Source organism: Malaclemys terrapin, chromosome 17 (genome assembly GCF_027887155.1).
Source record: "Malaclemys terrapin pileata isolate rMalTer1 chromosome 17, rMalTer1.hap1, whole genome shotgun sequence".
Classification (NCBI taxonomy): Eukaryota; Metazoa; Chordata; order Testudines; family Emydidae; genus Malaclemys; species Malaclemys terrapin.
This window is the reverse complement of record NC_071521.1, coordinates 9519736-9536870: the sequence shown is the minus strand read 5'-3', so window position 1 is coordinate 9536870 and position 17135 is coordinate 9519736. Positions and strand designations below refer to the sequence as shown.

The window sequence follows — 17135 nt, the reverse complement described above, 5'->3', positions numbered from 1 at the left end:
TTGGCTACAATCATTGATCTAGAAAACCAAACTTCCTGTGAGTTAGAGCATTTCCAAAACAGTTCTGGGAGGTAATTTTTAGAGATGTAGCCACTATCATATTAATCCTCCAACCTATTCTAGCTAAACGAATTGCGTCCTGAGATAGTCCAAAACACGTGGGCCAGTGTGGCTCCAGAAGTCTCCAGCAACAGTCAGTTTTGGCAAGGCCCATGCGCTAATTGAAACCTACGTGGGGACCAGAGTGAAGGAAATAGAATTTTCTGCTGGATCAGCCTTAACCATAGATCAGTAGTAGCAGAGATTGTAATGTTTTGCAAAAACAACAAGGAGACTGGTGGCACCTTAAAGACTAACAGATTTATTTGGGCATAAGCTTTCGTGGGTAAAAACCCATCTTCTTCAGATGCATAGTGAAAGTTACAGATGCAGGCATTATATACTGACACATGGAGAGAAGGGACTTACTTTGCAAGTGGAGAACCAGTGTTGACAGGGCCAATTCAATCAGGGTGGATGTAGTCCACTCCCAGTAATAGATGAGGAGGTGTCAATTCCAGGAGAGGAAAAGCTGTTCTGTAATGAGCCAGCCACTCCCAGTCCCTATTCAAGCCCAGATATATGCCATCATGTGCCAGCAAGGCCACTCTGCCATGTACATTGGCCAAACCGGACAGTCCCTCCGCAAAAGAATAAATGGACACAAATTGGACATCAGGAATGGTAACATACAAAAGCCAGTAAGCGAACACTTCAATCTCCCTGGTCATTCTATTACAGATTTAAAAGTCATTATCATTGAACAAAAAAAACTTCAGAAACAGACTTCAAAGAGAAACAGCAGAACTAAAATTCATTTGCAAATTTAACACCATTAATCTGGGCTTAAATAGGGACTGGGAATGGCTGACTGACTCCTTGTTGTTTTTGTAGATACAGACTAACACGGCTACCCCCTGATACTTGACACAATGTTTTGCAAGACACTTAATTATTGACTAGGATTCAAAGATATATACAAATCCGAATTAGGGAGGTTTTTTGGGCCAGGAGGAAGTTACAATAGGCTACAGCTGTTCAGGTGAATGCAGAAGTTTTTGGCTCCCAGGCCTGTGCTCAGATTACTAGATGCTGCTGTCTCTCATGTTTATTGTACTTTAATCACTTGCTTTTGCCCACTCTCCCAATAAACCATTTTATTGGTATGACAGTGGATTCCAGGTTGTACAATCACAGGCAAAGACACACCTTGAGTGTATCTGTCATAACTATAAAGGGAAGGGTAACAGCTGTCCTGTGTACAGTACTATAAAATCCCTCCTGGCCAGAGACTCCAAAATCCTTTTCCCTGTAAAGGGTTAAGAAGCTCAGGTAACCTGGCTGGCATCTGACCCAAAGGACCAATAAGGGGACAAGATACTTTCAAATCTTGGGGAGGAGGGAAGGCTTTTGTTTGTGCTCTTTGTTTGGGAGTTCGTTCGCTCTTGGGACTGAGAGGGACCAGACATCAATCCAGATTCTCCACATCTTTCTAAACAAGTCTCTCATATTTCAAACTTGTAAGTAAACAGCCAGGCAAGGCGTGTTAGTTTTACTTTGTTTTCTCAACTTGTAAATGTACCTTTTACGAGAGTGTTTATCTTTGTTTGCTATACTTTGAATCTGAGGCTAGAGGGAGGTCCTCTGAGCTCTTTAAGTTTGATTACCCTGTAAAGTTATTTTCCATACTGATTTTACAAACATGATTTTTATCTTTTTTCTTTAATTAAAAGTCTTCTTTTTAAGAACCTGATTGATTTTTCCCTTGTTTTAAGATCCAAGGGGGTTGGATCTGTATTCACCAGGAGTTGGTGGAAGGAAGGAGGGGGGATGGTTCATTTCTCCCTGCTTTAAGATCCAAGGGGTTTGGATCTGTATTCACCAGGGAATTGGTAAAGAGTTTCTCAAGGCTTCCCAGGGAAGGGAATCCACTTGGGAATGGTGACAGCGGACCAGATCTCAGCTGGTAGTTAAGCTTAGAAGTTTTCATGCAGGCCCCCACATTTGTACCCTAAAGTTCAGAGTGGGGAAGCAGCCTTGACAGAATCAAGAAACTCAGTTGTTGTTGTTGGGTGGGTGGGGGTGTGTCTACCTACCTACTGAGGTCACCAACAAAACTCGTATTGTCTTAAATGGGAGCAGAATTGGGCAAGTCTTGTTTTTGCCTCTTCCTTAACTGATCTTCACATTTTCCATTAGAACACCCACTACAGGGAAATACATTGAATAGACCTTGTTGTGAGAGAGAAAATTTTCCAACATTTCTGTTCAAGCCACTTCAATTCCCTTCTACAAGTGACTTTGAGGAAAAAAATTCCACTCTCTGTTACAACCTGCAAACTCAATTGCACAGATACCATAGTGATAGGTGCTATTTAAAAACCCAAGACAGATTAATAGTGTAAGTGAAAGCAGAATTTGGTGCAGAAGAGGGCTCTCCAGTCATTTTATTCTGACACGTACGGTTACCAGGTGAGACTCATTACATCCTCATTTGGTCTTTTTTCCTGACATTTGTTAAGCAATCTTTGGTGCAGAGAGGCAACGTCTTTTCTTTTGAGGGTCCAAATATTTGTGAAGTATTAGAGCTCTACAAATAGCAGATGGAGTTGCTTTCCATTGTCATACTTCTCCAGCCATTTCTCCCCAGGAAGCTAAGGTCTTTTAACAGTAGTTCTATGTCTTTCAGGAGAGAATATTAATTGAAAATAGATCTGATAACCTTGAGCTTTCTTCATTATAAATTAGATGAAAACCTAAAGATTTGATATCACTCTGGGCCAGCTGAGATTGAAAAGAAACTGTTGACACACAAGATTATTTCATTTTCAAGTGTATTTTGTAAGGCGGAGAACACCACAGGATTGGAAGCAGCAGAACCTTGAGACGCATTTCAAGTATCCAACAGATTGGGGGCAGCCTGAACCACCTAGAAAAATCAAATTGAACCAGAGAATTTTTTTTTTAAAGATCAAAAAAATTTAGTTAATGGGTTCAGTCACAGAGACTGCCTTGGGACTGTCACCTGATGTGCTGGAATTACCTCTAAGCCCGTTTTCCCTTCCAACTTGGGACTCCAGAACCCTGCCTTGTTGAGCCAGACATGCTAGCCTGCTGCAACAGAGACCCAGGTCTGGTCCATGCCCCCAAAGCTGCAGACTTTAACCAAATGTTGCTCAGCAGGTCACCTATCTCCAGCACCGAGTGGGATCCAAAACCCAAATAAAGCCGTTTTACTCTGTATAAAGCTTATACAGGGTAAACTCATAAATTGTCCACCCTCTATAACACTGATAGAGAGATATGCACAGCTGTTTGTTTCCCCCAGTTATTAATCACTTACTCTGGGTTCATCAATAAACAAAAGTGATTTTGATTGTATTAAGTATAAAAAGTAGGATTTAAGTGGTTTCAAGTAATAACAGACAGAACAAAATAAATTACCAAGCAAAATAAAACAAAAACACAACACGCAAATCTAAGCCTCATAGATTAAGAGACTGAATACAGGTAAATCTCACCCTCAGAGATGTTCCAATAAGCTTCTTTCACAGACTAGACTCCTTCCTAGTCTGCACCCAAGCCTTTCCCCTGATACAGACCTTGTTAGTTCCAGCAGGCATTTATGTGAAAAGCAGGGGATTTCACATGACTGGCACCCCTCTTATCCTCCACCCTCCTTTATAGCTTTGGCACAAGGCAGGAATTCTTTGTCTCTCTGGGTCCGCACCCACTCTTCTAAATGGAAAATTACCAGGTTTAACATGGATTCAAGTACCAGGTGACATGATCACATGTCACTGCAAGACCTCATTCTTCATTCTTTCAGGGTTGGCCTGCACATGCCCAGGAAGGTGTGTGAGTAAACAGAGCCATTTACAACCAATTGTCCTAGTTAATGGGAGCCATCAAGATTGTAGGCCACCATTAATGACCCACACTTTGCATAGTTACAATAGGACTTCAGAGGAATACTTCATATTTCTAGCTTCAGATACAAGAATGATGCATTCATACAAATAGGATGAACACACTCAGTAGATTATAAGCTTTGTAATCATACCTTACAAGAGACCTTCTGCATGCAGCATATTCCAGTTACATTATATTCACACTCTAGCATATTTCCATAAAACATATGGAATGTAACATCACAGTAACATCTTGCAAATCATCCCCATATCCAGAAATACTGGGGATGTCAGAAAAAGTTATGGAGCTTTACCAATTGTCTGTATATTTTCATCAACCAAGGAAACCTACAAGATCAGTTATGTTAGTTCGCACTAAGGCCAGTCTGAGATGAACTTCATTTATTTCGGATTGCAGCATGGTTCTTTCGTACAGCAAGAAACCTTCTTTTCTTAAGGATCTCTGGCCTACCCATATCGTCATCCCACAGGTATTCTGGAGAAAGTATTTTGGTTGGTTTGTAGTACACAAAATACTTGTTTAAGTGACTCTCTTCTTGCCAGATTGCCTCAATTCCATTGGCTTTGTCCATCATAATGGCTTCATGGCATTTCTTGGTCAACTTGTAAACCTCCATTACTGTTCCTCCAAAAAAGCCTCCAGCATAGTAGAAGTCACCCTCATCGCTGGGCACATAAGCTTGAGAAGCAGGTCGACGTTCGTAGGTGAAAGACTGACGCTCTGCAGCGTAGAAACCTGGGTGTAGTGTGCCAAACAAGTTGCTCAGGATCTCCACTCCAACTTGGTCATTAAACCTCATGTCTACATCCACACACACTAGGTAGCTGACCTCATTAATGAACCGCTGAGAGAAGTTGCTGATCAATTCCATTCGTCGCATAGAGATTTCTTGCCACCTAGGGTAGTTTTGGACTTGCAGAACCACTACATTCCTTCCTTCTTTGAGCACAACTTCAGGAACTTCTTCTGGTCTGTCTGTGAAAATGTAATAGTTCACCCTATGTCCAACCATAAAATACATTTCTGCAGTTTCTAAAAACTTCTTTAGGAAGACTACATACCTAGAAAAAAAAAAAGAAAGAAATTCTCTATTAGAAATAAAAGGCACTGTGGTAGAAGACAGGAAGAAGGGGACACAGAGAGCAACAAAGTGAAAGGATCAGGGAGACCCATAGGGTGTGCAGAAGAGGGAGCAGGTGGGGGAAATGGTGGAAGTGTAAGAAGGGGCAGAGATGTAAAGCATCTTGAAGGTGAGGATCAGGGCCTACTCTAGGATTTTTGCTGCCCCAAGCAAAAACAATTTTGGCCCCCACCCTCGGCCCCGCCTCAACTCCGCCCCTTCCCCAAATCCCCAGCCCTGCCTCCTCCCCCATGGCTCTCAAGCCTAGGAGGGAGGGAGGGGGAGAAGCAGCGCGCGAATCAGCTGTTTCACGCGCCGCGGCGTGTGAGCGGCAGCAGCGGAGGCAAGCTAGGGCGGACGGGGCACATTTTTAGGGGTGGCATTCTGGCGCCGGCCATGCTGCCCCTAAAAACGTATCGCCCCAAGCATCAGCTGGTGCCTAGAGCCGGCCCTGGTGAGGATGAGGATTCTGAACTTAGTGTGGAAAAAGACAAGAGGCAGTGAAAGGACTGATGGGGGCAGATGACATGGTTGGACTCACAAGAGGGATCTAGGATTTTAGCTTTTGTTCTTATTTATGGAGGGGAAGATGAACCAATTCCTACCTAGTTTGTAAAGCATTTTATGATGATCAAAGCTGTGTAAATGTCTGTTTTTCTTTCCTATGAAAGTAGCCAATTAATATAAGATTCCTATTAAGTAGTAACAAGTAACTGTGACTCTACCTAATGGGTTTTGTTGCAAGCAGGAATTGACAATGCTCATGAACAACAAAAAGAATCTGTTTTAGTCAGAAACAATGTTTTTCAAATATTTGTTGCTAGTTTCCTGGTTAGGATTATTTCCTTCCAAATACTGATGATCATCAACCTTCATCTCTTGAGCCACATTCAGCTGTTCAGGGCATTGCACGGGACTCTCATAGAATCCATGCTGCAGGCGCAAGTGAGGTCTTGGGTACTGCGGTGATCACGAGTGCTCTGCCCATGAACACATGTGGAAGTGCTGAGAAATGAACCATAGACACCATGCCACTCTGTCCCTTCCAAACAGCCAGGAAGGGAGTCTACCTGGGATGGATGAAGAGCTGACCTGTACCCTGCCTGAATTTGAACCTCTCGCTCTAGGGACTTTCAAAGCAAGGTACGCATCATCTCCTGAGAGATACTGAGTATCTTTAACTCCATTAACTTCAGTGAGAGATAAGGGCAAGCAGCACCTCTTAGGATTGGGCCTATATTACCACTTAGCCAGCCTTGCAGTGAAAATTAGAATTTTCTGTCATGTTCACATTCCAGCTCCATCCAAGCAAAATGACTTGTCTGGGCGGCCCAGGTGCAGATGCATTTCAAAGGTGTTCTGCCTCGTTACCTGCTATTACACCTGCAGATGTAATGTGTTACAAGAGCTGCCCCCCACATAGCCAGCTATGAGCCAAGATCTCTGGCAGCGGTTTGACATCAATGGTTGGGAAACAGCCAGGGCACTATGACCTACAGCACTCAGGATCCTTATCCTGCTAAAGTATTGGAGAGGGTCAGCAAAGGAACCTGTAGAAAAAAATCCATCAAACCCCCTCAGGAGTAGAGGGGCCAGTTGAGGCACTACCCTCTTACAGAAATCAGCTCAAACCCAATAGGAGTGAGGGGGCATTTACAAGGTTTCATGGCAAACATCCAAGCCCCCTTCATTTCACTATGGGAGGGTTCAACATGAGAGTTGTACACTATACACTGCTAGAAATTAACATCAACCTCATTTGTTGCGTATCTGCCTAGCCCCTTTAGAACCCAGTACTAGTGAATGAGAAACATCCTACTGATCTTTGTCCTTGTTTGGCTGCCCTTTATACAGTAAACAGATATACAGAATAGAGCGAAGATTGTAATTTTTCATTCACAGACATTTCCAACATATTTAGCCTTGCTTGAAGATATTGATTTCTGATTCAAAGCTAAGCATTCTTAATTAAGCCCATTTCTCGGAACACAAAAGGTACTTCAGGAATCCTTTAGCAACTCCCCCTCCCCAAAAGAAGGCATAAATATGCTCCTTATCCCCAAGATATTATTGGGAAGAAACCCTAATTCATATTGATTCTGGGGCAGTTACAAACCATTGTGCCAGCATAATGTTAGGGGAGTGTTATGTTGCTTGGGGTTTTGTCTTTCAAAGTTCTGATTACATGTAATCATTATCAATCCCATTAAACTTTTCACAAGAGTAGGAGTATCCTACCCAGGATCCTCGACAAGTTCAAACTTCAGTTCTTTCATCCCATCTTCCCAAATTGGCCCTGTATTTTCAAAATAGATCTGCTATTCTTTGCTTCCTATCCTATTTGTTGTGTCACATTGATGTACAACGTTGAAAAGTTGCTGCATCTCACTGGTGGCCAAATCAGCCTTGCAAAACTTATAAATATTTATCAGCACAGGTACAAAAACCTACTTGTCCATTCTTAACAGGATCATAACAATAAAATAATCAGGATCTTTTACTCTACTTTGATCTGGAGTCCTTTTAATCTTTAGCAATACATTTTGAAAAAAAATTCTGTTGGCAGGCAATAGCGCTTACAACCAGTGGCTGAACCTATGCTCCATGACTAACAAGGGCTTCGTTGTAGCAGGCACAGCCTTTGGAAAACAATGTTATTAAATAGTTCCTTAATCTGTGCTTGCATAGCTGGGTATGTCACAAACCACGCTAAGTATTTTCCTTCATTTACAAATCAGATAAAGCACCGCTCAGCATGAAAGTCAAGTTCTTCCTTTGTAAGAAAAATTCTTGAAGGATGTCTCTCTGTGCCCAGTTACGTGGTTGTATTTCTAAATATTCCACCCCAAGTAGAATGATAATGGTGTAGAGAGAAGATAGAAAACCACCTGTCGTGAAGTCAGCAGCGCCTAAGGTCAAAAACTTTGTTCCCAGAGCAAAGGGAAAAGAGGAATGTACATCACTCAACTTCCATAGTGCCAATCCCTCCAGTCCCCCTCCCTCTGATACACATGACAAGCAGCTTAATGTGACTCTTTCTCACAGCTGTCAGACCCTCCTAATTTCCTCCTCCACCACACTGGAAAAGCCCTGTCCTTTCCCTGTCACTGAAATGTGTTTTAAGTCAATCAGCAATCTTCCAACAAAACTCCTGCTTGGGAGAGTGAGGTGAACAGGGGATACCATACACCATCACTGCACACAAAAAATTGGTTCCCCCACCTCCTCGTTGGTTATACATCACCTTTTGTACCTAACATAGTTCAGACTCACTTTTTGATAGCAAACACTGTCAGGCCAACAGTGACATTCCTTCGTCGGAACTGCTCATTCAGGATCTCGGAGTTATAGGTCCCTTCCCAAACTATTGGAGCAAACCATGGAGTCATCGTAAGGACGTCACTTCTCCTGTGGAAGAGGAAGTTTTCTTTAGAAACACACTGTAGAAGGAAGAAATACGGAGGCAGTTGCCTTCCCTATGTATAGAAAGACACTACCAGAGCCATGTGTTAAAGTTAAAAAATAGATAACTAACAGCTTTAAAGAAAATTCAACTCCATGAAGTCACAAGACATGGTGCACTAAGGCTATATAATGTAGCAGGTTACTGGGATCTATCAACTAATTAATGTTTGCACTGCACTAGCATCTATCCAGCATGTCTGAGGTTTGTAACGGAAGAAAACATTCTGGCTTGTACTTTGTATAAAGACCCAAGTGTTTCTGAGATTTTGTATGCCTAAGTTAACACAGAGCAAGACAAGTTCAAATCCTTAAGGAAGTTTCTTGGTCAGATTTTAGTCAATTAACTTTAGTTATATCATCTTGGATGTAACAAAACACTTATTTTTAGTTTTACTTACGATGGCTTTAGAATCTGTGGCTTTGTGTAAATCATCCTAAAAGAAAAGTAGGGAAACAAAAATGATTTCAAGTTAAGGAAAGATTTCCATAGCTCTTAAAAAAAAAAAAAATCCTTTTCGAGTTTACAGACAAATAAAAGATTCCCACCAATCAGCTCCATTGAGAACTCAGCGACCCATACTCAGAACTCCAAAGGAAAGGGTTTTAGCTTTACTGTACCTCTGGTGACTTGAGTTTAAATCCTGGGTTAGGTCACATATGAACATAAGTTTAGTGGTCTCTCTCTAGTCCCTAATGTTGGTTCACATCACAAAACCTCTATGCAGTGTGGCTTGATTGACAATCTATGCTCCTGAGAGGCTCAGAGGAAGATATTAAAAGTCAGGAATGAGGTGCATTAGCAAAGTGGTGGGAGCATACAGGATAGGAGTAGAAAAGTTTTGCAGGTCAGGAATGTGGAACATTGCTAGAGCTGTGTGTGGGGCTCAGAACTTGAATAGTAGAGCTTCCTGGAGGTCAGAATTGAGGTGCAGACTGGTGTAAACCAAGCAATGTGAACATCTTTAGAGGGGAGAGGAATCCATGAGATCACCACTGAGAGCTTTCAAAGATCAGTAACATCTGAGCTTGTCTAAATCTCAGTGTCATCATGCTGTATAGATGATTCATAACACATAAATGTAATTCTAAAACAGAGTACTGGAGTTCCACAAGCATAAATCATCATCCTTCAGGAACGCTAGAGCTCTTCTGAAAGCAGCTCAAACACTTAAAAGAAACTAACAAAAAGTTCTACCTTGGTAATTTAACTTGTAGTAAATCTTCCAGGAAGCAGGTATGGTTGCTATAGAGAAAACAAAAGGAAGTTTGGCTTACAAAAAGACAGCATTCAATAGAAAGTAACTAGTCCAAGAAATCATTGAATTAATTCACATTTACCAGCATCTAAATATTAAAGAAAAAGTTCTGTCTTAATATCTTTGCATCTTGAAAGTCATTGTGATCATATATCATGTTTGTTTTTTAATAGAAAGAAAACATTGGAAGTTTAGTTTACCAAAAGTACAGCATTATTAGAGCATAACTGGTTTAAAAGTAATACAAGTCCAAGGAAGACAGACCTGCAAACCTATACATGAATACTCATTATTCACACAAGTAGTCCCACTGAAGTAAATGGGAATTATCATACGACTAAAGGCCGCTCAAGTTGGTGTTTGCAGGATCATGAAACAGACAGGAAGAGGCGGTTACTCACCCTGTGCAGTATCTGACATTCTTCGAGATGAGTGTCCCTGTGGGTGCTCCACTCCAGGTGTTGGTGCGTCCCTGCGCCTTCGCTTGGAGATTTTTGCAGCAGAATTCGTACCGGCCACTCATGCGCAGAGCCTGCCCCCCTGCTCTGAGTATACCTTAATAGTACGCATGTACGTCCGGTCTCCTCAGTTCCTTCTCTACAACGGAGGCTACGCCAACTCTGAAGTAGAGGGGAGGAGGGTGGTTAGCGGAGCACCCACAGGGATACTCATCTCAAAGAACGTCAGTTACTGCACAGGGTGAGTAACTGCCTCTTCGAGAGACAGATGTCCCTATGGGTGCTCCATTCCAGGTGACTTAAAAGCAGTGTGTCTCAAGGAGGTAGGGACTTCGGATCTGATAGGAATGCAGTAGCCAATACAGCTCTGCCCAATCGTGTATCAGAGAGAGGGCCTTGAGTAAGGGCATAGCGTTTAACAAATGTGTGTTCAGAGGACCAAGTGGCAGCTTTACAGATGTCAGCCAGGGGAACTTTGCATAAGAAAGCCACAGATCTAGTGGAGTGAGTTCTGATGCCGGCTGGAGGTGTAACTTTCTTTATCCGATAGCACAATCGGATGCACTCAGAAATCCAGTTTGAAAGTCTCTGGGTAGAAATAGGCATCCCTTTGGAACGGTCTGCGATGGAGACAAAAAGTCTAGAAGAGCTTCTAAAAGGTTTGGTTCTATCCAAATAGAAGGACAAGACCCTGCGTACCTCTAACGTATGCATTGTGACTTCGAAAGAGTTTGCATGTGGTTTCGGAAAGAAGGTCGGTAGGTGTATCGGCTCATTAATGTGGAATGAGGAATGCACCTTTGGAAGAAATTTGGGGTGTAATCTAAGGGTAACCTTGTCCTTGAAAAATAGCGTATATGGTGGATCTGCCATAAGGACTGCTATTTCTCCTGCCTGTCTGGCAGAGGTAATTGCCACTAAAAATGCTCCCTTTTACACCTTTCGATGAAAACAGCAAGCGGCTAGAGGCTCAAATGGTTGTTGAGTTAGGCAGGATAGTACTAAATGAAGGTCCCATGGAGTGGTAGGTGGTTTAATGTCTGGGTATAGGGCTTGGAGTTCCTTGAGGAAACACTTGGTGATTGGATGAGCAAAAACAGAGTTATCGTTGATTCCATCATGAAAGGTTGTAATAGCAGCTAAATGGACTCTGATGGAGCTGAAAGAAAGGCCAGATTGCTTAAGGTCCAATAGGTAGTCAAGTATGAGCGGGAGAGGTATCGACGTGGGAGAAAGTTGTTTAGCTGAACACCCTTGTGTGAATCACTTCCACTTTCATAGATAGCAGAACACAACCTACTCGCACCACCTATGTAGGAGCACTCTTTGAACTTGGTTAGAGCAAGCTAGTTCGTTTTGGGAGAACCATGTAAGAACCAGGCTTTAAGGTGAAGCATGGACAGATTAGGGTGAAGAAATCGGCCGTGTTGCTGTGATAGGAGGTTCGGAGTGAGAGGCAACGAAATTGGTGGTCAAATTGACATTCTGGTGAGGAATGGAAACCACGGTTGTCTGGGCCCTCACCGGGACAATCAGGATCACCATGGCACAATCTGTTTGTATCGCTGTCAGAACTCTGTGGAGAACCAGTATTGGGGGGAAAAGCATAGAGTACGTTCCGGTGCCAGGGGACCATGAATGCGTCTCCCAGGGAATGTTTGCCCAGTCCCGCTCTGGAGCAAAATTCGGGACGTTTCGTGTTTTTCGCAGTTGCAAAAAGGTCTATGGTTGGGTGACCCCAAATGTGGAATATGTTGCGGATGATTGTCTCGTTTATCTCCCATTCGTGATCCCAAGGAAAGCATCTGCTTAATTCGTCCGCTGTGGTATTCCTAACTCCGGGAAGATAGGCAGCGGATATCCAGATGTTGTTCACAAGGCACCAATTCCAGAGCTTCATAGCCTCTGTGCAAAGCGAGTGAGAGCGAGCTCCTCCCTGCCTGTTTACATAGAACATGCAGGCAATGTTGTCTGTCATTATGCGTACATGTTGATTCCTGACTAGTGGGAGGAAGTGACGACAGGCATTGCGTATGGCTCGAAGTTCTAGGACATTTATGTGCAGGGAGGTTTCGGTTGAAGACCATAGCCCCTGGACTGTGTGGTGAGACATGTGTGCGCCCCACCCTGTGAGGGATGCATCGGTAGTCATTATGAGGGATGGAGCATCCTGGAGAAAGGGGACTCCTTAACAGAGGTTGGAGGGAACGGTCTACCATAGTAGAGAGTCTGACTCCAAAAGGTATGGAGAGAGGCTTCTTTAGACCTTGCACATTTGGTCTGTAAACCGGTGGCCAACCAAGCTTGGAAGCATCTCATGGACAGTCGTACATTTTGGACCACGAAAGTGCATGAGGCCATGTGATATAGTAGTTGTAGGCAGTCTCGGGCAGTGACCTGGGGGCTGTTGCGAAGTTTTATGGCCAGTAGTTTTATGGTGTTGAAGCAGTCGGGTGGGAGAGATGCCAATCCCGTCCAGGAATCGAGGTCTGCTCCTATGAACTCCAGGTGTTGGGTGGGACGTAATGTGAATTTGTTTTTGTTTATTTGTAGGCCGAGAGATAGGAAACAATTGATGGTGAGCCGCGTGAATCGGAGAGCTTCGTCGAACGTTGAAGCTTTGAGGAGGCAATCGTCGAGGTAAGGAAATATTATGACCCCTTGTTTCCTGAGGTAGGCAGTGACTATGGCTAGGAGCTTGGAAAAAAACACAGGGGGCAGTGGAAAGACCGAAGGGTAGAACCCTGTATTGAAAATGTGTCGAGCCAAGGGTAAAACGAAGGAATCGTCTGTGGGCTGGACGTATAGTCACATGAAAATAGGCGTCCGGTAGGTCGAGGGCTGAAAACCAATTGCCCTGCTCCAGCGCTGGAATTATGGTGGTGAGAGTAACCATCTTGAACTTTTGCTTTTTGATAAATTTGTTGAGCTGCCTGAGGTCGAGGATTGGTCGCCATCCCCCAGTTTTCTTTTCAGTTAAGAAATAACGGGAATAAAAGCCCTTCCCTCTGTGTCGTTCGGGCACAAGTTCCACTGCTCCCAACTGAAGGAGATGATGTACTTCTTGGAAGAGCAGTGGCTCGTGAGAGGGGTCCCTGAAGAGGGACGGGGAGGGTGGGAATAGAGTAGCCAATTGTGACTACCTCTATAACCCACTTGTCGGTGGTAATGCTCTGCCATTGATGGGAGAATGGTCGTAGGCAGTGTCCAAAAATAGGTACAAATCTGCTTATTAGTTGGAGGGGGTTGAGGTGTTACCGAAGAATCGGGACGACGACGCTTGCCCTTGAGTCCTTCATTGAATGAAGTACGTCGTTCGTGGTGGAAGCAAAGGGTTTGTCACCGTCAAAGGGAAGATCTTCAATGGTACTCTGGACCTCTTGAGGAAAGGAAGAGGACGAGAGCCATGAACCTCGGCGCATGACCACTGCTGCGGCGGCGGATCTTGCTGCAGTATTGGCTGCATCGAGGGCCGCTTGAAGAGCGGTACGTGGTATGATTGGTCCCTCAGAAACTAAAGCTGTGAATTGTTGCTTCTTTTCTTCTGGAATGTCATCAATAAAGTCCATGAATGTGGTATAGTTTCTGTGGTCATATTTTGCGAGAACTGCAGTATAATTAGCAATACAAAATTGTAGCGTTGAAGATGCATATACTTTATGTCCAAGGAGGTCCAAGCATTTACTGTCTTTGTTGGATGGCGTGGAGCGGGAATACTGCTGTTTGGTCCTTTGGTTGGCTGTGTCTACGACCAACGAGTTTAGCGCTGGATGGATAAAATGGAATTCAGAGCCCTTAGAAGGGATGAAGTACTTGCGATCCGCTTGTTTACAGGTAGGTAGGCTTGTAGCGGGAGTCTGCCAGATGGCCTTAGCAGGTTCTAAAAGGGCTGCGTTGATTGGTAATGGAACCCTAGAGGAAGAAGAGGGCTGTAGGATGTCTGTTAACTCGTGCTGTTCAGGGACCTCCTCCAAGTTAATTCATAACTCATTGGCAACTCTTTTAAAAAGAAGGTCTTGAAATTTTGAGAAGTCATCCGAAGATGTTGGGGGAGGGGGAAGTAAGGCTTCTTCAGGCGTTACCTCCAGGTCTACTGGAATAGGAGCAGGACGTGATTGATCCTGCAATTGTGACGGTGCTGCCTGGTGTCTTGCGTCGGTGGCAGGTTCATCAGCTTGTGGCGCTAGGCAGGTGTTGCGCCTGGTTGAGGTGGAGTAGCGAGTGTGTTCTTGAGGATACGACGCCCATGGGACCCAATATTGCCACGGCAGTGGGAAGGGCATAGGTGGTGCCATGCAGGGGTTCACACACCATGGGGCAGGATCCTGAGAGTAGGATGAGGTAATTTTTCTATGACCTCTGTTGAGTGGGATCTGAGGATGGGAACCTTGATACGGTGAAAAATCCCCCTGCGGTCCAGCTTTCTTCTCACTGGAGGAAGGCTGTCCAGACCCTGATTCAGCCATTGGAGAGAAGCAGGCATTCAGCAGGGGTGACTGCAGGATAGGTGACACGAGCAGGTCCCTTGACTGAGTAAACCGCAGTGCCGAGGCTCCTGTGTGAGGTGAACGCTGTTCGGGAGGAATCTGCTGTGAGGAAAAATTCCTCTGCACTGGTGTTTTGAGCCTTGACTCACTGCCAGTCAGCTCGGCGGGTGTCGGTGCCAGAGCCGGTGCCGGGAGATCAATATCAGCCTGCGGGGGGGTCAGGCAGGTCGTGATATGTCGGCACCGCGTCCGTTGCGGTGCCGAACGGTGCCAGAAGAGAGGCAGGCAGCTGGAAGCCTGAAGCCCCGGCACCGGATCTTCGCGCCGCCGCCGCAGCTGCAGGCGGGTTTTGCCCGGTGCTGGAGGAGCCCAGCGTGTCAAACGTGCTCAAGCGAGGGAGCACCGGGAGGGAAGCGGTAGACCTGCCCGGAGAAGTCTTATCCCGCAGGGTTTCCTTTGTGGATGACAGAAGGTAACCTTTTTTTGAAGTTTTCTTATGGTTCTTTCAGGCGGGGGGGGCTGTGGTGGGCAGCAGAGCCGGAATCAGCGCCTGGGTCTGAAGCCGACTCTAGGGATTTCTGAAGGAGGAGCAGTTTTAGTCTAAGTTCCCTGTCCTTCTGTGCCCTGGAGCTAAGTTTACTGCAGTGGGCACATTTTTGGGGGATGTGGGTCTCCCCCAGACATTTTATACATTTTGAGTGGCCATCTGACAGAGGGGTTGGCTTCTTACAGGTAGAGCAGCGCTTAAAGGCCGGGGAGCCAGGCATGTTCGAAGCGGCTGCGGCTGACAGGAAGGAAGAAAAAAATTTTTTTTTTTTTTTTAATTAAAGAAAAAGATAGAAAATGGTAACCAACTACGACTAACAACAAACTAACAAGAAACTAACTAACTAGAAGGGTAATTGTAACAAGAGGAAGAAAGTTCTTAATGAGTCTGCTGAGCTCCGTCTCAGGCTGGGGACGGTAGAGAAGGAACTGAGGAGACCGGCCGCGCATGCGTACTATTAAGGTATACTCAGAGCTGAGAGAGGCAGGCTCTGCGCGTGCGTGGCCAGTACGAGTACTGTTGCAAAAATCTCCCAACGAAGGCGCAGGGACACACCAACACCTGGAGTGGAGCACCCACAGGGACATCTCTCGAAGAAGAAGAAGTGGAATTAACAAAAGGTCCTACCTTAGTAGATTTACTTTGTGAAAGTCATCCAAGTCTTGGGTATTATTGCTACAGAAAGAAAACATGTCACATTTAGTGTTTGGTTGTTTTTTTTTTAAAACACAGCATGGAACAAAATAGCCAGTTACCTGAAATTTCAAGATTTACACCATTCAAATATTTAACAGAAAGGAATAAAAGATTCCACCTTGGTTGTTTTATTTCCTGTGCCTCATCCAAGTCATGGTTACTTTTGCCATGGAAAGAAAGTGCTGAAAATTGAATACTGTAATTTATTAATTAAAGTTTGTATGGCCACTGTCAGGCACAGAGAGCCGAATGCTCATCCCCTTTCTCCAAGCCAGCACATGGCACCACCTTGTATGACAGCAAGAGAGGAAATACTGTTCCTTTTTGTTGGTGGGGGCACAGCAGGAAGAAAAAGGTTTTCCACCACAAAGACAATCCTGATTGGGAGGCACACTGCCATTTATTTCACATTACCACCTCTGGTAATGATGTCACGCCATCTGGCAATCTCCCACTCTATGTCAACAGGTAGGTCAAGTTTCTCTGGAATTATCTGCTGACATTGGGTGGATGGGGTTCTCTCATTGTCCCTCTAATTACCTAGGAGTACTTTTACCTGTGTACTCTTACTGAATCAAATTCTGCTCTGCAACTGATAGGCATCATTCAAAGACCAGAACCAAATATAATGACAAAAGTAAGAGATTATTTCTTGCAATTACTATACTATTCTGTGCAGTAGTTATGCTATATAAACTATCCTGTATTATATATCAGGAAGGTTGCTTTGAAACCTTAATTCTACCCCATAGCGCATATGCCTTGGGTTACAGTCTTTAATTACATGATCACATACTATTTTTTCCACAGGACCCCTGGCTCATTCAATGCATAGGGCATATGGTGCCATACAAATTAGTTTATATGAAGGCTGGGTGCACACATATTGAATAGCTGCTTGTTCATTGAGCACTAACTCTTTTCATTTTGTTGCCTTTTTGTGTGGTAAGAACTGAGAATGAACGGTTTGAAGGCTGAGAGGCATACGGGATGCTGGGAGTCCATGAGGGAGTGTGAGGCTGAAGGGGAGAGAGGGACACACCGACAGATCTGGCTGGCTGGCAGGAGGAAATGAGGCTTTTAAAGATGGCCCATAAACAAGCCATCCCTCACTAGAGAAGGAACGGCAGGCAG

The 17135-nt window shown here is 44.3% G+C and overlaps 1 protein-coding gene across 1 annotated transcript in view; it reads right to left on the bottom strand.

Annotated features, from left to right (window-relative positions):
- Positions 1 to 341: 341 nt before the first annotated feature.
- The window catches only part of LOC128825414 (histo-blood group ABO system transferase-like), a 29930-nt gene continuing 13136 nt past the window's right edge, over positions 342 to 17135 (bottom strand). Inside the window, exons 4-8 of the mRNA XM_054007917.1 lie at positions 15933 to 15980; positions 9753 to 9800; positions 8956 to 8991; positions 8366 to 8500; positions 342 to 5033 (exon numbers count right to left, since the gene is read on the bottom strand). Of these exons, the coding sequence (XP_053863892.1) occupies positions 4349 to 5033; positions 8366 to 8500; positions 8956 to 8991; positions 9753 to 9800; positions 15933 to 15980 (952 nt within the window). The 3' untranslated portion in view covers positions 342 to 4348. The remainder of the gene's footprint in view (positions 5034 to 8365; positions 8501 to 8955; positions 8992 to 9752; positions 9801 to 15932; positions 15981 to 17135) is intronic.